The sequence below is a fragment of the Zophobas morio genome, unplaced genomic scaffold (assembly GCF_036711695.1).
Source record: "Zophobas morio isolate AGI-343-1 ecotype UQ-CSIRO unplaced genomic scaffold, CSIRO_AGI_Zmor_V1 ptg000028l, whole genome shotgun sequence".
NCBI lineage: Eukaryota > Metazoa > Arthropoda > Insecta > Coleoptera > Tenebrionidae > Zophobas > Zophobas morio.
The window spans coordinates 4,102,814-4,125,863 of record NW_026972133.1 but is presented as its reverse complement, the minus strand read 5'-3'; the positions used below and the strand labels follow the sequence as shown (position 1 = coordinate 4,125,863).

The window sequence follows — 23,050 nt, the reverse complement described above, 5'->3', positions numbered from 1 at the left end:
CGAAGTCTAAAAACGCCGCCGTTAAAAAAGCAAACAAACAAGTACTCCCTTGATAGCGCGCCATTTATCAAAAGTGGGCTTATCTCCCTCGAGTCGCCTCTTCCCCGTCCCAGAGCCCGCCGTCGCTCCTCTCCCAGGACCCGAAGATCGTCTCGTCCACTCGTAAAAAATGAGGAAGGAGCCGTCGGCGGTTGGCAGTCCTCCAAGCCTCGTTGGCGCTCGAGCCCCAACTTCCATAAATCTGCCCATGGCGAAAAAAGCGCTCGTCGTCCGCGAAAATCAACAGGATTCCTTTCGGAAAAGCCACCTGTTGCCGGGGGGCGGCGGGCCGAAAGTGTTACGCCGCGTCGCAGAGCCGTCCTCTTTCGAGGGGGTCAACCACCCCACGGCTCCTTGCACGTGTATCCCCGTTTCGTGCAGTCGGCCAGCCGAGCCGTGGGGGCTCTGGTGGGGCACACGCCCAGCTCGGCCGCGCTGGGCCGCCGCACTCGCCCTCCATGTACGCGCTCGCCTCCAGCGGACCAGCGCAGTCGGCGGCGGGGCGGGGCGGCGGCGCGGCCACGACTCGCCTGGCCGCCTGCATCCACGGCTCCCAAGGCCAGCGCGGCCGCGTGGTGGTGGTATTCTGAGCCGGAGCTGCGCGGGGCTCGAGTTGGATTTAGTTGGCCGAAGGGTGCGCACCCGTCACCACCCCAGAATGCAGTGCGTCGCAGTCGGCGAAGGCCACGCTGTTGCGTAAGCGTAAGTGACCAGATTTCTGATTTGCGCAGCTGCGCAGCGCAAGCGAATCCGTCGTCGCCGCCCAGCGCGATTCGAACTGCGCGCCGTTCCCGCCCCCGAGCACCCCCGAGCTACCCCGAGCTACCCCGACGGGCCCCGACCGCCATTTGCTGACATGGCGTCTTGAAGTGTTGTGGTGTAGTGTCCTGCCCGGGGATCGACCCTCAGTTTGGTGCCGCTCTCAAGGTAACGCAAGGCCTGCGGGCCCGCGGCGGCGCCGCGGCCGCCGCGGGCGGCCGGGCGCCGCCGGCGCCCGGGGGCGGCGCGAGTGCTGTGATGTAACGGCCGCCGCCGGACACCTGTGCGATCGCCTGGAAGCGGCGCCCCGTCGGGCTCGGCCCTGCCCAGGCGAGGGCCCGTTTCCCGTTTCCACGGCGGAGTGAGCGGTTTTCGGGTCCTCGTCGGGGAAGTATCGTAGGTGGCGTAAGGTGGCGTAGTGGCGGCGGATTCGAATTCGGCGATTATTGATTGGCGTAAGGGACGCCGGGGAAAAGTGGCGCGTTCGACGGGACGGTCACGTGATCGGAATTTCGGACGTGACCTTCGGGGGGCGCAGAGTCGCCGAGGTGATGCCTCGCGAGACCGCACGTTTCGAGATTTAAATTGCGCCGCTTCCGGCTTCTTCAGGTGTGCTGCCCGACCCGTTCCCGATGCACATTTTGCCTTTTCGCGATTTTTTTTCATAAGTGTGTTTACAAACAAAACAGACCTTGAAACAGTGCGATGATAACTGAGGAACGAAAATGGGAAAAGGCAAAGCCGATTACGTGATTACAATTGCCACCGCAAACTTACGACCTGCTTAAACACAACTAACACACTTTTTAAACTTACAGAGTTTCGTACTTACGAAATGACAACAAATCTTGTGTGAGTAGCAACCACCCATCCATTTTTTTCAACTTTCCAAATTCTAGTGCAAACGAACTCCTCGGGGGTATATTTATCCCACACCGATATGAAACTTGACCCCAAGATATGATAGGGAGACCTGAGTAACAGAGTAAATTTTGATTGGAATTTGAAACTACACGTGTCGTTATTCTTTTCCAAATCAAATATAACTCCTGTGTTATATACAGGGCACTTCAATGAAAAGGGGCGAGCACAACTTAATCCTACTTAAATCTCTTGTAAGCCCAAAAACATTTTCATGTCAGACTTGACCTTGTCACCTTGCCCCCCACCCAAGAATTTTAAATGGCAAGGGGGTCGAGTGACCCCTCATTCGACGCTTTATACGACTGTACATGAACTCACTATCCTATTTTCAGTTTCAAAAATAATCAAGTTACTGTTAACTAATATCAAATCCATTACTAGAGTGCTCATTCTTATTAGACTTTAGCTGAGAATTTAATAGTGAATGGTTACCAGATCTCAAGCCACCCGATTTTTTTTTTTAGCCAGTATTGACATACATAACTAGAATAGGATTATCATAAAAGTAGGAACTTCTGTCTAATAATGTTTATTACCCCTCTATTACAGTCACTAATAGTCAAGTTGGCATTAATAGTCAGGTACTGGTTGTATAATAGAGACCCGGAATTAGTGAACCCCGTCGAAAGGATCAAGGGTTTGTCACAACAATGATCTTTGTTCCATTCAGTCAAGCCCTCTGGAGGTGGCAGGTGTAAATCATCATTACCATAATCCCAAGCGGCTTACCCAATAAACATTTTTGGAAACAGAAATCACTACTTCTTGGTCCCTATTGTATCATAAGTCATTTCATTGAAGCGCCCTGTACATACTTACATAAGCGAGAATTACGTCCAACCACCATCTGACAAAATATCCGTTTTAGGTTATTTATTAGTCATCGCGAATGTTTCATATTAAAATCCCGCGCGACTACTAAATTACCGAGCGGTTTCTGGAGCGTGCCGCATTAAAGGCATTCTTTGTTGCAAATTGTGTGCAGTTAAGTCATAAAACCCGTGGAAGTTGTTTGACACCGCATATGTCATTACCGTCTTGTAAACACTGCATTATTTTTAAAATCGAGTTCACTTTTTGCGCTTGCTTGTGTCGGGTTATCATAACCTGAAAAATATTCTCGAGTGGAATTTATACTCACTACTACAAAGCAAATTCGAGACGTTTATGTCCTAGTAAACCAGGTTTTAGTTGTATGTTTTGAAATCCGGAAATTTATTGCGTGGTGACTTTTGAAATTGTGTTGGTATGACTGATGTTAAATTTTGCCGATGATCATATTGTTGGTGTAATTTGCGACTAATTTATAACCTCTTTCACGTGCATCGGGCGTCGGTGTTTTCTTTTTAGTAAATTTATAAACAGGGTTATCGCACATATACAAATCTGACATTTCGCGCGAGTTGCCAATCTGAAAAAACTAAATTCGGGTCCGGCTTCTTCAGCCGAGGTGACTTCATCAAGAACTCGTTTGGCGGCGCAAAAAACGGGACAGAATTTTGGTTTTCGTGGTTTTGGATCAGTGTAAACAAAACAGACCTTGAACTATACTCCTATACTTGTGGTTTATGAATCCGCCCTAATTTTTTAACTTACAAACCGTAAAACCGAATGCCCTGAAATTTTGCAACCGAAAATTACTGTTATTTTTAGTCTTACATTGCACCTATTCAATTCAAATTGGAACATGTGTCCTTGCAAAATGTGGTTCCTTTTATGTAACTTTCTATGGACAATTAAAGCAACGCAGAAATGATTATTAAATTAATATAATTAATACGCGAATTTCACTAAGACCCTTGTCGACTCCACTGGGTTCATCGTAGGGCAAGCCAGGTCAACGATTGCTCGTTAAGTGTAAGAAATGACCACACAATACCCATCACTTTGTTACGAAACAGTCGTCGAAAAAACAGCGTAACTTGGGGCTAACGTTGCTCCGACCGCTTCCGCCTTCTTCAGGTCTGGTGACCTCAGCTCCAGAAACCGTTCGCTGTAGAAAAATCCAATTGGATTTTCATGATTTCATTTTCGTTGTTTACAAATACAACAGACCTTGAATCCGCGATAACTCGGGAACGAAATCGAAAAGACAGACTCGATCACATTCAATTCAACTGGTATTTAATTCCAGCACTCTTAGTATTTTTGTTAGAAATTCACGGTCGTCGGTAGTTTCGGAAACTTAGACCATCCCACCACATTTTCGGCGTCTGTTCTCCATCATCGCGACGTTTTTTCGCCAATTAAACCGACAACGAGCAAATTCTTCGACCAGTTACCTGTTTACAGTGTTGCCCTTCACATAGTTAAAATCATCTTCGACAAAAATAGACGCTAATTAGAATGTCACGAATAATGTTGGGCTAATTGAGTAGTCGGAGGAGCCATTTTGATGGCGGGCAATTAAAGAGCCGAAATATTTATAAATGATTCGGAAGTGGAGCTCAATCAGTTCGAGCGTAAATAAACGTTTAGCGAACGCCGTCTATCTGTAGCTTACATAATCCGCCGGTAAACAATGTCCATAAAAATAAATAAACTTGTTTTGCTGCTTTGGATAATGGTTTTCGGTGCGGATTTATAATAGTATTCGGTTTTCAAGATGTCGCGGCGTTTTAGGCGAGTGGTCGGCAATGACCCACCCTTTCAACATTTGCTCGCTCGGAAAATAAATATACATAGAGTGAGGTGTTGTGTACGTGTTAGGCAGGTGGGAATGGCGGGGACGCGGGTTATGCAAAAGCAAGGTTGACTCAGAGAAGCTGCGAAGAGGTGTTTTATCGGTCGATTTTTTGCGGTTTAAGGTGTTATTTTTAATCTTTTCTTCGACAGTGACATTATCACATTTCTAATTAGGTCGTCGTTATGTTTATTTATTGCTTCTATCTGTTTAGTATTGTTCTTTTCATTTGTCCAAGTCGGTTTTGTCTTTTTTTTTTGTCGTTTGAATAGTGTACAAGAGCAAAGTCTAAATGTTTTGCTTTTTCCGTCTATGACAACATATTTATGGCGTTTTCTTTATCACACTCGAGCCTGTTTTTTATCGGAGCCTACTGTGATCTTTTACATGAGCATGGGTAAATTTCTAAATTTTTTGCAAGATTTTGACGTATAACTCTATTCTTAGATATAATGTCATTAATGTAACCCAACGATATCTTGTGCTATCTTTGCTAATCAATCGTTCTAACATTTGTTATATATACGGAATACAGAGTGTTTTAGTTGAATTATTTTAAGATTTGTTTGTCCTTGTACTTTACTGTTATCGCTCATTCACTAAACAACAAATCTTAAAATAATCCAATGAATACCCCCTGAATTTTTGCCGCATGTTTAGTAAACATCCTGTATATAAAACCCGTTACCAATAAGTAAGCAGTTATTTATGTATACTCAACGTGTCATTAAACTGAGCTTTTCTCTTATACAGATAACCAGTAACGAGTTATGAGCTGTTATAAATAGAAAAGTAACTTGAAACGAACAGAATGTATTTATTTAGAGATGGAAATTTGGAACAGCTTTTACAAAATTTTTTGATTTCGTAGAATCGTATTTTTTGTATATTTTTTGACGTTTCATGACCTTTACAATACGAAAAACGTAGTCCCCTGTTTCCGTCTGTCCGTCCGTCTGTCTGGCTGTCTGGTGTCTGTATGCATTTTTATTAGACGCGTAATCTTCGAAAAAGAAGATGAAACCTTTTCGAGGGCCCCAACTGTCTTTTTTTTTTTAAGAATGTGAAGTCTTCTCGGGATCCCCACCTGTCTTTTTTTGAGGTTATCACAAAAAAGTAAAATTTCATACAATCAAATTTCAAAATTTTTCAAAAAAGCATTGAAAATTTGTTGGACCGTGGTTCAGGGGCGAGGGAAGTTCTGTCGAATTAACGTTCGACCAATTATTTTAGTAAACGTTTACATTTTGTAAAATGACATATTCCTATGTTTCTGAATCCACCTTGATTTTTTATCCTAGGCAACCAGATTTTCGCAAAAAAAATCAAAGTTTTATGATATCCTTCCCCAATTTTTTTAATTTAGAGGTTATCACAAAAAAAAAAACAAGGGGATTTGTTGAATTGTACTGAAGGGCCAAGGGATGATCTGACTGAATAAAACTCAATTCAACTTTCGATTACTCAATTTTGCGATATTTTAGTTTTAGGATTTTTCAGTTTTTTGATTCTTCAATTTTTGAGGTTTTAAAATTTTCTAATTTTCGTTTTCTCAATGTCTTTATTAGTTGATTTTTTGGATTATCGACTTTTTGATTTCTCGATTTTTCAATTTTTCGATTTTTTAGGTTTCTGATTTTTCAGTTTTTCGAAATTTTCCATTTTCGACTCCGATTGTTCAAATTTTCAATTTTTCAATTTACCGATGTTTCAGTTTTGGGATGTTTCAATATTTCGACTTTTAAATTGTAGATTTTCTAATTTTCAGTTTTTAAATGTTTTGTTTTGATTTCCAGATTTTTCGAATTTTCGACTTTTTGTTTTCTCGATTGTTCAACTTTCGATTTCTTATTTTTTCGATACATATTTCAGTTTGGAGATTTTTCGGTTTTTTAATCTTCATTCCTCGATTGTTCAATTTCTCGATTTTTCGAATTTTCGATTTCTTGATTTCTCTATTTTCCGATGTTTCAATTTTTTTTTCAATTTTCGACATTTCTAAGTGCTCATTCACAATGGCCATAAAGCATAAGGATGTCATAAGCATTAATGCATAAGAATTTATGTTTAGTGCTCTATGCTTCTATTCGTTCACAATGAGCATAATGCTGAGGACATCCTTATGCTTCATGCCCATTGTGAATGAGGACTTATGCTCATTGTGAACGAATACAACCATAGAGCACTAAACATAAATTCTTATTAATGCTTATGACGTCCTTATGCTTTATGCCCATTGTGAATGAGCACTTAATATTCAATTTTTTCAATAATCGATTGTTTGGTTTTCGACCTCCGGATTTCTCGATTTTTCAGTTTTTCAATTCTTCCAATTTTTCAGGCTTTTAATTTTTTCACATTTTTGATTTTTAAATTTTTTTATTTTTCGAATTTGATTCTTCGATTTGTCAATGTCTCTGTTGGTCTATTTTTTGGATTTTCGATTTCTCGATTTTTCAGTTTTCCAATTCTTCAATTTTTCGATTTTTCTTGCTCTTTGATTTTTCAGTTTTTCGAAATTTTTCGTTTTTCGACTCCGATTGTTCAAATTTTCTATTTTTCAATTTACCGATGTTTCAGTTTTGGGATTTTTCAATGTTTGGAGTTTTTCGTGTTTTTTTCTTTCGCGATTTTTATAATTTTCCGACTTTTAAATTTTAGATTTTCTAATTTTCAGTTTTTAGATTTTTTGTTTTGATTTTTAGATTTTTCGAACTTTCGATTGTTCCACTTTTTGATTTCTTGATTGTTCAACTTTCGATTTCTTAATTTTTCGATACATATTTCAGTTTTGGGATTTTTCAGTTTTTTTATCTTCATTCTTCGATTGTTCAATTTCTCGTTTTCAATTTTTTAGTATCTCGATTCTCAGTTTTTCGATATTTCAGTGTTGGGATTTTTTTGATTTCTCTATTTTCCGATGTTTCAATTTTTGACATTTCTAAATGTCCGATTTCTTCAGTAATCGATTTTTTGGTTTTTCAATTTTTCGATTTCTCAATGTCTCTATTTTAGTCGATTTTTTGGATTTCGACTTTTCGATTTCTCGATTTTTCAGTTTTCCAATTCTTCATTTTTTCGATTTTTCTGGTTTTTGATTTTTCCATTTTTCGACTCAGATTTTTCGAATCTTCTATTTTTCAATTTTTCAATTTACCGATGTTTCAGTTTTGGGATTTTTCAATTTTTCGACATTTGAATTTTAGATTTTCTAATTTTCAGTTTTTAGATTTTTTGTTTTGATTTCTAGATTTTTCGAATTTTCGATTTTTCCACTTTTTGATTTCTCGATTTTTTCATTTTTCGATTTCTCTATTTTCCGATGTTCCATTTTTTTTTTTCAATTTTTGACATTTGTAAATGTTCAATTTTTTCAAAAATCGATTTTTTGGTTTTCGACCTTCGTATTTCTCGATTTTTCAATTCTTCAATTTTTCAGATTTTTAATTTTTAAAATGCTTGATTTTTCGAATTTGATCTTCGACTTTTCGATTTTTCGATTTCTCAATGTCTCTATTAGTCGATTTTTTGGATTTCGACTTTCCGATTTCTTGATTTTTCAGTTTTCCAATTCTTCAATTTTTCGATTTATCTGGTTTTTGATTTTTCCATTTTTCGACTCAGATTGTTTGAATTTTCTATTTTTCAATTTTTCAATTTACCGATGTTTCAGTTTTGGGATTTTTCAATTTTTCGACTTTTAGATTTTAGATTTTCTTATTTTCAGTTTTTAGTTTTGATTTCTAGATTTTTCCACTTTTTGATTTCTGGATTTTTTTCATTTTTCGATTTCTCTATTTTCTTTCCGATGTTTGATTTTTTTTTCAATTTTTGACATTTGTAAATGTTCAATTTTTTCAATAATCGATTTTTTAGTTTTCGACCTTCGGATTTCTAGATTTTTCAATTTTTCAATTCTTCAATTTTTCAGGGTTTTAATTTTTTCACATTTTTAATTTAAAAAATTTTTGATTTTGCGAATTTGATTCTTCGATTTTTTGGATTTTCGACTTTTCGATTTCTCGATTTTTCAGTTTTCCTTGAATTTTTCGATTTTTCAGTTTTTCAACTCCGATTGTTCAAATTTTCAATTTTTCAATATTTCGTGTTGTGTTGAATTTTTCGTGTTTTGAATTTTCGATTTGTAGGTCTTCTACTTTTTTTTAGATTTTCTAATTTTCAGTTTTTAGAGTTTTTGTTTCGATTTCTAGATTTTTAGAATTTTCGATTTTTCGACTTTTTGAATTATCGATTGTTCAGCTTTCGATTTCTTAATTTTTCGATACATATTTTTCAGTTTTGGGATTTTTCATTTTTTTAATCTTTATTCCTCGATTGTTCAATTTCTCGTTTTCAATTTTTCAATGTTGGGATTTTCCGGTTTTTCGATTCTTCAATTTCTCAAATTTTCGATTTCTGAGTTTTTTCATTTTCCGATGTATCAATTTTTTTTTCAATTTTTGACATTTCTAAATATTAAATTTTTCCAATAAACGATTTTTTGGTTTTTCGAGCTTTGGATTTCTCGATTTCTCAGTTTTTCAATTCTTCAATTTTTCAGGTTTTTAATTTTTTCAAATTTTTATTTTTTTAAATTTTTGATTTTTCGAATTTAATTCTTCGACCTTTCGATTTTTCAATTTTTCGAACTTTCAGTTTTGGGATATTTCAATACTTTGATCCTTCATTTCCTCGCTTTCAAAATTTCTCCATGATTTGATATTTCGTTTCTTGATGTTTCAGTTTTTCAATTTTTCAATTTTGATTGTTCGTTTCTTCGATTTTCCAGTTGGTTTTCCGATTTTTCAGTTTTTCGATTTTCCAGTTTTTCGTCATTTCAGTTTTGGTATTTTCTATTTACCATTTCAATTTTTTAAATTGGATTTTTTGATTTGTCGGGTTTTTGATTTTCCAAATTTTCGATTTTTGAATTTTTGATTTCTCAATTTTGACCAATTTTTCTCATTTTCTGATGTATCATTTTTTTTTCAATTCTTGACATTTCTAAATATTAAATTTTTCCAATAAACGATTTTTTTGATCTTCGAGCTTTGGATTTCTAGATTTCTAGATCTTTCAGTTTTTTAATTCTTTAGTTTTTCAGGTTTTTAATTTTTTCAAATTTTTAATTTTTAAAATTTTTGATTTTTCGAATTTGATTCTTCGACCTTTCGATTTTTCAATTTTTCGATTTCTCAATTTCCTGATATTTTAATTTTGGGATTTTTCAATTTTTCGATTTTTCCGTTTTTCGTTAATTCCTCAATTTTTCTTCGATTTTTCAATTTTTCGAACTTTCAGTTTGGGATATTTCAATATTTTGATCCTTCATTTCCCGATTTCAAAATTTCTCCATCATTTGATATTTCGTTTCTTGATATTTCAGTTTTTCAATCTTGATTGTTCGTTTTTTCGATTTTCCAGTTGGTTTTCCGATTTTTCAGTTTTTCGATTTCCCAATTTTTCGTCATTTCAGTTTTGGAAGTTTCTATTTTCCTTTTCAATATTTTAAATTGAATTTTTCGATTTGTCGGTTTTTGATTTTTGAATTTTAGATTTTTCAATTTTGACCAACTTTTTAATTTTCCGAGCGTAAGCTAAGGAAGTCTTGTAGTAGGATTCGTCCGACGAATTACTACTTTATGTTTTCTCGACGTTTCATGCCCCTGGAGTACGAAAAAATAGGTCTGTTTGTCGTCTGTCTGGATTGATTTTTATTAGGCAAATAATATCCGAAATTACTGGCTCGATTGTTGTCAAATTTCATGTATATTTTAAGAATATCGTGTAGATGGTAAAGCTCCAACCAAAATGTGCCTTTAATAAAATAACACTCGTGTACTTGTGGTTTATGCATCCGCCTTGAGATTTTTTCCCAAAAAATTCCATTTTTCCATTTTTATCAATAATTTTTTTATTCACAAAATTGCAACTGCGCCGATGAATAGCTAATAAAATTACAGGTGACCTTAACAATGTTTATCGGCGCAGTTTGATATTGTCTTTTTGTTGTATCTACTATTATCTGCAAACTTGATAAAAAAAATACTAAAATAGACATAAGTAGCACAACATTGTGTCCAGATTTGGCACACCTGGTAAATCAAATCCAGGGAAAAATAAAATTGGTTTATTTTTTGTTCGACCAAGCACTCTTATAGTCATTGAACTTGAAGCTAGTCACTTATTAAAATTCCCGTTACTAGATTGAGAACACCAAAACAAAAAACCCTAAAATAAACGAATTTCGAACGTTTGTTTTCAATGCCGACGTTTCAAGGTATTCGGGCGTTTTAGGATCTCACAACCCATTGTTTCGTTCGTAAATTATTCAAAGTGTGCAGATTTGGATCTGTTTTCTTTTGGCAGTTGGGGTAAAAATTCACGAACATGGAATGTGCACATGGTATTTTCAAGGAAATTAATTACTCGGTTGCTAGCACAATTACGTTAAGTGTACAAACTTATCGCTTTTACCTTAAATAATAATTATTATCGGCGTCATTAGAAGATAGTACTTGAATTTTCAACCACCTTTTCAAATAATTGCGCCGAAAGCGGCATTAGGGTTAAGTACTTTTAAACTACTGACTAACTAGTAACTATCGTCAAGCCGCAGTATTATCTTCGAGTTTGAACGTAGTTTCGTCGATTTTACCCCTTCGCCACGTGTTACAGAATTTTTTTTTTTCTAGTGTTACACCAACGGTAACAAAATTGCGCCCGTACCACCAATGACAAGTCTGAACTACCGCTACCCACAGCCAACGCAGTATCAGCCAGACGTAGGATCCCCAGCTCCGCAAAACATGTCTTCCCAACGTTTCTGTCTTCGGTGGAACAACCATCAGTCGAATTTGTTGTCAGTATTCGACCAGCTTCTCCACGACGAGAGTTTCGTCGACGTCACGTTAGCCGTAGAAGGCCAGCTTTTACGAGCGCATAAAATGGTCCTTTCGGCGTGCAGTCCGTACTTCCAAACTTTGTTCGTTAATCATCCCGACAAACACCCGATCGTTATTTTGAAAGATGTCCCGTACAGCGACATGAGGAGTCTGCTGGACTTCATGTACAGGGGGGAGGTCAGCGTGGACCAGGACAGGCTGACGGCTTTTCTGAGGGTCGCGGAGAGTTTAAGGATAAAGGTAGGAACGGGAACGTGGTTGTGCTATTTCCAATAAAGTTATGAATGAATCACCTTGGCAATGAATCATAGTGCGAGGTGGAATTTCTTTTTGGGTTTGAGGTTGCTGGATTAACTATGACGATGTAGTTACGTTTGGAAAGTGTGTATGCAACACACTTTACACCGTCGTTGCTATTTGACTATTTAAATTATTATTATTTTTTTTTTATCAAAGTCTGGAAGGATTTTAATACCCAATTTCATGTATTACGTGTAGTTAGTGTGGAATTAATAACGTGATTAAGTTTCCACTTTATGGTTTACCTTATGCTTCGGCCATCGTTTCCCTTTGTTTATTTCTTTCTTAAAAATCGAATTAGCCTGTCAATTCAATTAGAAACCTGATTTGAATTTATGTTTTATTATATTAAACAAATAAACATCGTTGCGTCGTAAAGTTTATTGCACCATAAAAATGTGCAGGTGAATTACGGTCGTTATCAGGTATAAACTCTTGGTTGGTAAGTAATAGTGGTGGTAGTTTACGGGACTAAAACAGCTGTAATTGTCGACATCTGTACGACCAGAAGATGTAATAATCACAATCTGAACGTCGTCGGTCAATAAATAAAAAGTAAGTGACATTACCGCACTAGTGCAGCCATTACCTAATTCAAACGAGTGGGATAAGTTAAATTTATCGAACTGTTGCAGATAACTACATTAAAAAAAACTAGCTGTTGTATTCATTAAGGGTATAAAAACAGCGTTCAGTGAGGAAGGTCGCCGGTGATTTTTTCAAGCGAAAGGCTCGTAGTTGAATGAAAACATTACAAAACGGTGTTACGTAATAGGATAAACTTGTCCTCCTTTTCCTTAAATATAGACTTAATTTATCTAAATATTTTGCTACCGATTTTGCATTTCTCTTGAGAGTTCTTCGATTGCAAAATGTTCGATTTCTGGCGTCTCGCGTTTCCAAATCAATTAATTTTTTTAACTGTACTCAAATTGTTTAATTATTAAATCTATCACGACTCGGTTGTGATTCACGATCTTTTCGAGTTGCCGAAATTAGAGGCTTACGACAGCTAAATCTCATGGGTCGGAATAATTAACAGCACTTAGTGTAAAATAGATGGGCTATTTTCAGGATTGAAAATCCGAAATTATTTTCAGACGGGGGAGGCGCCTGGCGAATTTTACGTTTTTGTGGTTTTGGGTTCGTCGATTTTCGCTGCAAAAAATTTTTAGTTGGTCACGAACTGTCGGAATCGAAATTTTTAACTTCTTGCGTTTTTTCAGGTTTTTTCGGTTTGTTAAAAATGTTCGTTTAGTTGTTCAACATTTTTCGATTTTTCGAAATTTCAGTTGTTTAAAATTCGGAGATTGAAAGTGGAAATTTTGGCCTTCTTGTGTTTTTTTGTTCACGAACTGCTTTCGGTCTTTCTCAAATTCAGTATGTCTAAAAATCAAAGTCTGCAAAATTTTGAGATTTCGAAGTTGGTGTTTTTTCAGTCATTTTTGACTTTGCAATTTCCCGGTTTTTATTTTGTCGATTTTTAATTTTGCGATTTTTCAATTTTTTAATTTTTCCAATCAAAAAAATTGAAAAAGTGCGAAACTAAAACTGAAAAATCAGAAATGAAAAAAAAAAATAAGTATGATATTGAAAACTTTGAAAAATCTCCATTTTCGAGATTTTTCAAAGTTTTCAATATCATACTTATTTTTTTGAAGAACTTGAAAAATTGAAGAAACGACAAATTCAAAAATCGGAAGTTAAAAATTGAGAAACTTAAAAATCCAAAAGGTGCAAAATGAGAAAAATGAAATATCGTAAAATTAAAATATTGAAAACTAAAGAAATCGAAGAAATCCAAAATTTGCAAAATTGAAAAATCAAATAAACGAAAAATTACAGGACAAAAGAAACTTTGAAAAAATAAAAGAATTGAAAAAACGAAAAATTGTCAATTGAAAAATCGAGAACTGAAAAATATAAACTTGACAGAACGAAAAAGTCAAAAATCCCAAGAAACCGAAAAACTGAAAGCCGGAAAATTTGCAAATCGAAAAATGGAAAAATCCTTCATTTTCCCGATTTTTTTTAAAGTTTCATTTTCTGTATTTTATATTTTTCGTTTTTTCATTTCCTTTATTTTTTCCATGTTTCTATCGACTGTCAATCTTTGACTTTTCAGTACTTCGATTTCCCGATTTCCATAATTCGATTTTGCAATATTTCAAAATTTTAGATTTTTCAATTTTTAGTCATTCGACTTTTAAAATTTTCGTTAACTCAATTTTTCTAGTTCTTGATTTCCAATTTTTAGATTTTTTGTTTTGGTTTCTAGATTTTTCGAATTTTCGATTTTTCGATTGTTCAACTTTCGATTTCTTAATTTTTCGATACACATTTCAGTTTTGGGATTTTTCAGTTTTTCTTATCTTCATTCCTCTATTGTTCATTGTTCCGTTTTCAATTTTTCGATATTCAGTGTTTCGATCTTCCGGTTTTTCGATTCTTCAATTTCTTGATTTTTCAAATTTTCGATTTCTGAATTTTTTTCATTTTCAGATGTTTCAATTTTTTTTCAATTTTTGACATTTCTACATATTCAATTTCTCCAATAAACGATTTTTTGGTTTTTCGAGCTTTGGATTTCTCTTTTTTTCGATTTTTCAGTTTTTCAATCGTTTAATTGTTCAGGTTTTAAATTTTTTCGAATTTGATTTTTCGGCTTTTCGATTTTTTAATTTTTCGATTTCTCAATTTACTGATATTTTCATTTTGGGATTTTTCAATTTTTCGAAATCACAGTTTTGGAAAATTTTTCAATATTTTGACCCTTCATTTTCTCGATTTCAAAATGTCTCCATCTTTTGATGTTTTGTTTCTCGATGTTTCAGTTTTTCAATTTTTCGTTTTTTCGATTTTCCGGTTGGTTTTTCGATTTTTCCGTTTTCCAAATCTTCAATTTTTCGATTTTTCTGGTTTTTGATTTTTCAGTTTTTCGAAATCTTCCATTTTTCGATTCCGATTGTTCAAATTTTCAATTTTTTAATTTTTAGATTTTTTGTTTTAATTTCTAGATTTTTGGAATTTTCGATTTTTTGACTTTTTGATTCCTCGATTGTTCAATTTTTCGATATTTCAGTGTTGGCGTCTTCCAGTTTTTCGATTTTTCAAATTTTCGATTTCTCGATTTTTTCATTTTTCGATTCTGCTATTTTCTGTTTCAATTTTTTTTTCAATTTTTGACATTTCTAAATATTTAACTTCTCCAATAATCAATTTTTTGGTTTTTCGACCTTTGAATTTCTCGATTTTTTAGGTTAATTTTTTAAAATTTTTAGTTTTTAAAATTTTTGATTTTTCGACTTTGATTCGTTGACTTTGATTCTTCGATTTTTCAATGTTTCGATTTCTCAATGTATTAATATTTTAATTTTGGGATTTTTCAATAATTTGATCTTTCATTTTATCGATTTCAAAATTTTTTGATGTGTCGTTTCTCGATGTTTCAGTTTTTCGATTTTCAATTTTGATTTTTCATTTTTTCGATTTTCCAGTTGGTTTTCCAATTTTTCGTCATTTCCGTTTTGGAATTTGCTGTTAGATTTTTATACTTTTTGTTTTTTTTATTTTTGATTTTTCAATGTTACGATTTTGAAATCTTTCCATATTTTTTATTCGAAAAGTTAAAAACTCGAAAAACTAAAGAATCCGAAAAAATCGAAGAACTGGAGAAACGAAAAATTGGAAAGAAGAAAAAACGAATCGAATGGAAAAATTAGAACACCGAAAATTTTCAGATCGAAAAATTATAGAAACGTCAAAATTGTGAAGTCGAAAAACTGTAATTAAATATGGAGAAATTCAAAAATTAAAAATCGAAAAATTGAAAAATCGAATAAATGAAAATTTTCTAAAACACTAATCGAAAAATGGAGAATTTCTAAAATTGTATAATACAAAAAGTGAAATTTTTTTAATGAAATCCAAAATTGAAGAAATTAAAAGCTGAAAAATGCAGAAACTGAAAAATCTAAAATTGAAAAAACGAAGAATAAAAAAATCCAAAAAAACTGAAAAATTGAAAGCCGGATAATTTGCAAATCGAAAAATTGAAAAAATCCTTCATTTTCCCGATTTTTGAAGTTTCATTTTCTGTATTTTATATTTTTCGTTTTTTCATTTCCTTTATTTTTTTCCATGTTTCTATCGACTGTCAATCTTTGATTTTTCAGTACTTCGATTTTCCAATTTCCATAATTTTCAATAATTCGATTACGCAATATTTCATTTTTTCGATTTTTAGATTTCTCAATTCTTAATCTTTCCACTTTTAAAATTTTCGTTAACTCAATTTTTCTAGTTCTTGGTTTGCAATTTTTCATTTTATACTTTTTGGTTTTTTATTTTTGATTTTTCAATGTTAAAATTTTATAATTTCTCCATATTTTTTATTCGAAAGATTAAAAACTCGAAAAACCAAAGAATCCGAAAAAATCGAAAAACTGCATTTCGAAGAACTAAAGAAACGAAAAATTGGAAAGAAGAAAAAACGAATCGAATGGAAAAATGAGAAAACGGAAAATTCTCAGTTCGAAAAATTATAGAAATGTAAAAATTGTAAAGGAAAAACTGTAATTAAATATGGAGAAATTCAAAAATTAAAAACCGAAAAATCGAGGAAATTGAATAAACGAAAAATTTCTAAAACACACTGAACAATGGAAAATTTCTAAAATTGTATAATAGAAAAAGTGAAATTTTTTAAATGAAATCCACAATAGAAGATATTAAAAATTGAGAAATTCAGAAACTGAAAAATTTAAAATTGAATAAACGAAAAATTAAAAATCCAAAAAAAAACTGAAAAATTGAAAGCCGAAAAATTTGCAAATCGAAAAATTGAAAAATCCTTCATTTTCCCGATTTTTAAAGTTTCAGTTTCTGTATTTTATATTTTTTGATTTTTCAGTACTTCGATTTTCGGATTTCCTTAATTTTCAATAATTCGATTTTACAATATTTCATTGTTTCGATTTTTTAGATTTCTCAATTTTTAATCTTTCGACTTTTAAAATTTTCATTAACTCAATTTTTCTAGTTCTGGATTTTGTTTTTTTTTTATTTTTCAATGTTACAATTTTGTAATTTTTCCATATTTTTTATTCGAAAAGTGAAAAACTCGAAAAACTAAAGAATCCGATAAAATCGAAAAACTGAAAAAAACGAGAAATTGCAAAATCGAAAAAGTGGAAATTCGGAAAACTGCATTTCGAAGAACTGTAGAAATGAAAAATTGGAAAGAAGAAAAAATTAATCGAATGGAAAAATTAGAAAAGCCGAAAATTGTCGGATCGAAAAATTATAGAAACTTCAAAATTATCAAATCAAAAAATTGAAAAATTTCGAAAACAGAGAAAGTGAAATTTTTTTAATGAAATCCAAAATTGAAGAAATTAAAAATTGAAAAATTGAATATCCAAAAATTGAAAATTGTTTTCTCGATTTTTTTTTCGATTTTCTCTGTTAAAAATCGCACCTAAATAGATAAAAGTTTTTGTCTTCCGATTATTATTCATCAACATTTTTCGATTTTTCTAGATTTTATTAGTTTGTCTGAGTTTGAAAGTGGTTGAAATTCTAAACTTCTATTTTTAAATTATTAGGAGATCGAAATTTAAAAACAAAAAATTTGAGGTTATTGAAAAATTGCCAAAAAAATTCTCAAAATATTGTGAGATTAGATCTCAACGAGCTAATTCTAAAAACAAAAAGTGTTAATGGTTAATGTTTTTTTTTTTCATTTTCTTTTTTAATAATTCTTCATTATTTACAACAGATAAATTTGTTCATGTATTTTTTTAATGACCCTTATAATTTCAACCGAAACCACAGCCAATATTGCCAGTAACGACTTTCAAATAGATAATCGTGTTAGACGCTTTACTGCATTTGAGATTATTGACGTCAAAAACAATCTTTAATTTTAAGGAAAAAAAATAGGGTCTGGAAGACCTTTGAAACACAATCAGACGAATAAAACGAAAAACTTTTACAAGGAGGGATAATTCAAGGCTTTAAGTAGACGACAAGAATTCGAAATTTTCGTAGACTTGTCCAAATAATTTCGTTGTTTTTTCATTGTATCCATCGAGCCGTGAACTAAAATTCGAATTATTCAACAACGAAGTGTAAAACTCTTTCTATGCAAGCGGTTAACGGTATTGTTAATTGCTGGTTAATTAACCTTTTATATTTTTAGTTATTTTAATTTAATTGTTGTGTATATGGATAACTATGCACATAAATCTTGAATTCCTTCGTAAAAGCACTCACTTCTTTTTCCCGGACATTTGTAATAGGGTCGTCTTTAAATAAGTGAATTTGTTTGAGCTTTAAAGGCTGTTATGAAATCAAGGTGTTCCTTTTTTATATTTTTTTAATAATTTTTGTAAATGAAGCCACTAACATCCCCTATTTCAATTTCTAGGGTCTGACCGAGGTAAACGAAGAGAAATGTGATACAATAACGTCATCCCTGACGCAACAAAACCAAATGAACGCCAACATGCCACACCTGCAAAGACTGCAACAACAGAACAAGAGGTTCGGCAACCCTCTGAACATGCTCGGCAACGCCCTCCTCCAGCCGAAACGGAAGCGCGGCAGGCCTCGGAAGCTCTCGGGCAGCTCGAACGGCACCCCCGGCGAGGACTTCGACAGGGGCGACGCGCTGGTCCAGGGAAGCCCCGAGATGCTCGAAGTGAAGATGGGCATGGACGGGTTCGGGGGCAACGACTCCGACCGCAGCACGGGCAAGTCGGACGCGAAAGAGAACGATCTGGACGATGCCAAAGTCAAGGAGGAGAGCGAGCCGGTGGCGGGCACCTCCAAGGAGCAGACGTTCAACAACGCGAAGAACGTCGACGACTTTCAGTCTTCCGGTGAGTCGAGGGGCTGGGAAAAGGTCGAGGGGTGGGATGGGCCCGGCCGGACGTCCGGTGAGGGAATTGGATTGCTGAGGGTTGGACTCGATTGGATGTGCGTTTAATATTAATTCGGCGGGGGTTGGAGGAGTGGAGGTGGGGGATCTTATGTGTGGAGTGCTGTTTGTGCCATAATTGGAGAGGGGATTGGTGCAACGTGGAATGACAAGTACGTTTACGGTCTACGTAGTGTTGAAATGGGGTATTACGCAATGGTCACGAAAAGTTGCACATTTCGCACGAGATTGCCGTGATTTTTTACCACCAGAGACAGTTTTTATTTTAAATTGTCTTGAAGCAAAAAGAGTGTGAAGGATGTTTTATGAGTTGTTTTGGGTGCACGCTCAATTAAAAAAAATCACTTTTGTGTACTTTTTTAAAACAAACAATTGATTTTTTTTTAGTTTAAAGATTAAGAGTAAAACGTGGAAATTAGATCAAGGTTGATAAAGAAGTTTCAAATATACACAAAGTAGTAAATAATTCTAGTTTTCGAGGACAAAATGAAAGCGTTGCATTTAAAGATAGAAAGTTGGGGGCGGTAGCGCGGAGGTGGTAACTATCATGACGTTTTTGCCCCTATTTTTGAAAACTGCTCAACGTAGTGCTCAACTTATAATTAATCTTAGCTTCTATCGGATACCGATAGTTCACCCAATAAGAGTTATTGCAGTGTTAAATTTCAGGAGTATCAAGCTAATAACAAACTGAATCTGCGTTTTTAAGGTGATTTTTTAATTAACGCAATCTATATATCTTTTTTTAAATTAATCCTGCGTACGAATTTTATGATTTTCGAATATAGAAAGTTTTTCCTATTTAACAATTTTTTTTTAAATTTTTTCCTGAGGCATTTCAACTGACCGAAAAAACTGAGAAAATAATTTCCAAAAATCGTCCGGTAGAATTTTGAAACGGACTCCATTTGAATGGAAAAATGTGCTGACTTTGGAAAATTCTTTGTGAGTACAAACCTGCAGTCAGTATAGCTGTACCTCCTCAAATAGCAACAAAAGAACTTAATTTTCAAAAAAAACTAAAAAAAAAGTTGTAAGGCTTCTGTTCAAATAAAGATAAGAATAAAGTTATCAATCGAAGAATATTTTCCAAAACTTAAAAAAAAAAGTTAAAAATGGGTTTATAATAGACATTTTTGTAATTTTCAAAAATTTTCCAAATAAATGTTGGAATCGACTCTATTCAAATGAAGACTAAGATTAAGAAATTTTTCGTAGTTTTATATTTTACCGTAGATTTTCAAGTAGCCGGAAAAAATGGGGAAAATAATTTCCAAAAATCGTCCGATAGAATTTTGAAACGGATCCTATTTGAATGGAAAAAGTACTGATTTATAGAAAATTCTTTGTAGACTACAAACCTGAAGTCAGTTTTGTTCTATCTCCACGAATAACAAAAAAGGGACTTAATTTTCCAAAAAAACTCCAAAAAAAGTTTATAAGAGTTCTATTCAAAGAAAGGCAAGAATAAGGTTATAGAGAATTCTTTATAAGATTTTTGCAACAGCTGTTATAGGAACCGAAGAATATTTTCCAAAAATTTTCCAAATAAATGTTGGAATGGACTATTCAAATTGAGAAAAGATTAGCGTGTAAGGAATTTTTTGTAGTTTTATATTTTGCGTAGATTTTCAAGTGGCCGGAAAAAATGGGGAAAATAATTTCCAAAATTCGTCCGGTAAAATTTTGAAACGCACCTTATTTGAATGGATAAAAGTCCTAATTTATAGAAAATTCTTTGTAGACTACAAACCTGAAATCAGTTTTATTCTACCTCCTCAAATAACAAAAATGGGACTTAATTTTCCAAAAAAAACTGCAAAATAAGTTTATAAGAGTTCTATTCAATGAAACACAAGAACAAGGTTATAGAGAATTTTTTATAAGATTTTTGCAACAGCTGTTATAGGAATCGAAGAATATTTTCCAAAAATTTTCAAAAAAAATAGTTGAAAAGGGCTTTATTTAAATATAATAAGACATTTTTGTAATTTTCAAAAATTTTCCAAATAAATGTTGGAATCGACTCTATTCAAATGAAGACTAAGATTAAGAAATTTTTCGTAGTTTTATATTTTGCCGTAGATTTTCAAGTAGCCGGAAAAAATGGGGAAAATAATTTCCAAAAATCGTCCGATAGAATTTTGAAACGGATCCTATTTGAATGGAAAAAGTACTGATTTATAGAAAATTCTTTGTAGACTACAAACCTGAAGTCAGTTTTGTTCTATCTCCTCGAATAACAAAAAAGGGACTTAATTTTCCAAAAAAACTCCAAAAAAATTTTATAAGAGTTCTATTCAAAGAAAGGCAAGAATAAGGTTATAGAGAATTCTTCATAAGATTTTTGCAACAGCTGTTATAGGAACCGATGAATATTTTCCAAATAAATGTTGGAATGGACTATTCAAATTGAGAAAAGATTAGCGTGTAAGGAATTTTTTGTAGTTTTATATTTTGCGTAGATTTTCAAGTGGCCGGAAAAAATGGGGAAAATAATTTCCAAAATTCGTCCGGTAAAATTTTGAAACGCACCTTATTTGAATGGATAAAAGTACTAATTTATAGAAAATTCTTTGTAGACTACAAACCTGAAGTCAGTTTTATTCTACCTCCTCAAATAACAAAAATGGGACTTAATTTTCCAAAAAAAACTCAAAAACAAAGTTTGTAAGAGTTCTATTCAAAGAAATACAAGAACAAGGTTATAGAGAATTCTTTATAAGATTTTTGCAACAGCTGTTATAGGAACCGAAGAATATTTTCCAAAAATTTTCAAAAAAAAAAAATAGTTGAAAAGGGCTTTATTTAAATGTAATGACATTTTTGTAATTTTCAAAAATTTTCCAAATAACTGTTGGAATGGACTCTATTCAAATTGAGAAAAGATTACCGTGTAAGGAATTTTTTGTAGTTTTATATTTTGCGTAGATTTTCAAGTGGCCGGAAAAAATGGGGAAAATAATTTCCAAAATTCATCCGGTAAAATTTTGAAACGCACCTTATTTGAATGGATAGAAGTACTAATTTATAGAAAATTCTTTGTAGACTACAAACCTGAAGTCAGTTTTATTCTACCTCCTCAAATAACAGAAATGGGACTTAATTTTCCAAAAAAAAACTCCAAAAAAAGTTTATAAGAGTTCTATTCAAAGAAAGACAAGAATAAGGTTAAAGAGAATTCTTTATAAGATTTTTGCAACAGCTGTTATAGGAACCGAAGAATATTTTCCAAAGATTTAAAAAAAAAAATAGTTGAAAAGGGCTTTATTCAAATATAATAAGACATTTTTGTAATTTTCAAAAATTTTCCAAATAAATGTTGGAATGGACTCTATTCAAATTGAGAAAAGATTAGTGTGTAAGGAATTTTTCCTAGTTTTATATTTTGCGTAGATTTACAAGTGGCCGGAAAAAATGGGGAAAATAATTTCCAAAATTCGTCCGGTAAAATTTTGAACGGACCTTATTTGAATGGATGAAAGTTTTAATTTATAGAAAATTCTCTGTAGACTACAAACCTGAAGTCAGTTTTATTCTACCTCCTCAAATAAAAAAAATGGGACTTAATTTTCCAAAAAAAACTCAAAAAAAAAGTTTGTAAGAGTTCTATTCAAAGAAAGACAAGAACAAGGATATATAGAATTCTTTATAAGATTTTTGCAACCGCTGTTATAGGAACCGAAGAATATTTTCCAAAAATTTTCAAAAAAAATAGTTGAATAGGGCTTTATTTAAATATAATAAGACATTTTTGTAATTTTCAAAAATTTTCCAAATAAATGTTGGAATGGACTCTATTCAAATTGAGAAAAGATTAGTGTGTAAGGAATTTTTCGTAGTTTTATATTTTGCCGTAAATTTTCAAGTGGCTGGAAAAAATGGAGAAAATAATTTCCAAAAATCGTCCGGTAGAATTTTGAAACGGACCCTATTTGAATGGAAAAAAGTGCTGATTTATAGAAAATTCTTTGTAGACTACAAACCTGAAGTCAGTTTTATTCTACCTCCTCAAATAGCAACAATGGGACTCTTAATTTTCCAAAAAAAACTCCAAAAAAAAGTTTGTAAGAGTTCTATTCAAAGAAATACAAGAACAAGGTTATAGAGAATTCTTTATAAGATTTTTGCAACAGCTGTTATAGGAACCGAAGAATATTTTCCAAAAATTTTCAAAAAAAAATAGTTGAAAAGGGCTTTATTTAAATATAATAAGACATTTTTGTAATTTTCAAAAATTTTCCAAATAAATGTTGGAATGGACTCTATTCAAATTGAGAAAAGATTAGTGTGTAAGGAATTTTTCGTAGTTTTATATTTTGCGTAGATTTTCAAGTGGCCGGAAAAAAATGGGGAAAATAATTTCCAAAAATCGTCCGGCAGAATTTTGAAACGGACCCTATTTGAATGGAAAAAAGTGCTGATTTATAGAAAATTCTTTGTAAACTACAAACCTGAAGTCAGTTTTATTCTACCTCCTCAAATAACAAAAAAGGG

At 33.2% G+C, this 23,050-nt stretch overlaps 1 protein-coding gene across 4 annotated transcripts in view; it reads left to right on the top strand.

The window, feature by feature from the left end:
• The first annotated feature begins 540 nt into the window (after positions 1-540).
• The window catches only part of LOC135137132 (protein tramtrack, alpha isoform-like), a 34,105-nt gene continuing 11,595 nt past the window's right edge, over positions 541-23,050 (top strand). The window contains exons 1-3 of one of the 4 annotated variants that reach the window (XM_064066706.1): positions 541-741; positions 11,101-11,550; positions 18,041-18,494. In XM_064066706.1, coding sequence (XP_063922776.1) covers positions 11,140-11,550; positions 18,041-18,494 — 865 coding nt within the window. In that variant the 5' untranslated portion in view covers positions 541-741; positions 11,101-11,139. The other 3 variants (XM_064066705.1, XM_064066708.1, XM_064066707.1) reach the window with 3 other exon arrangements.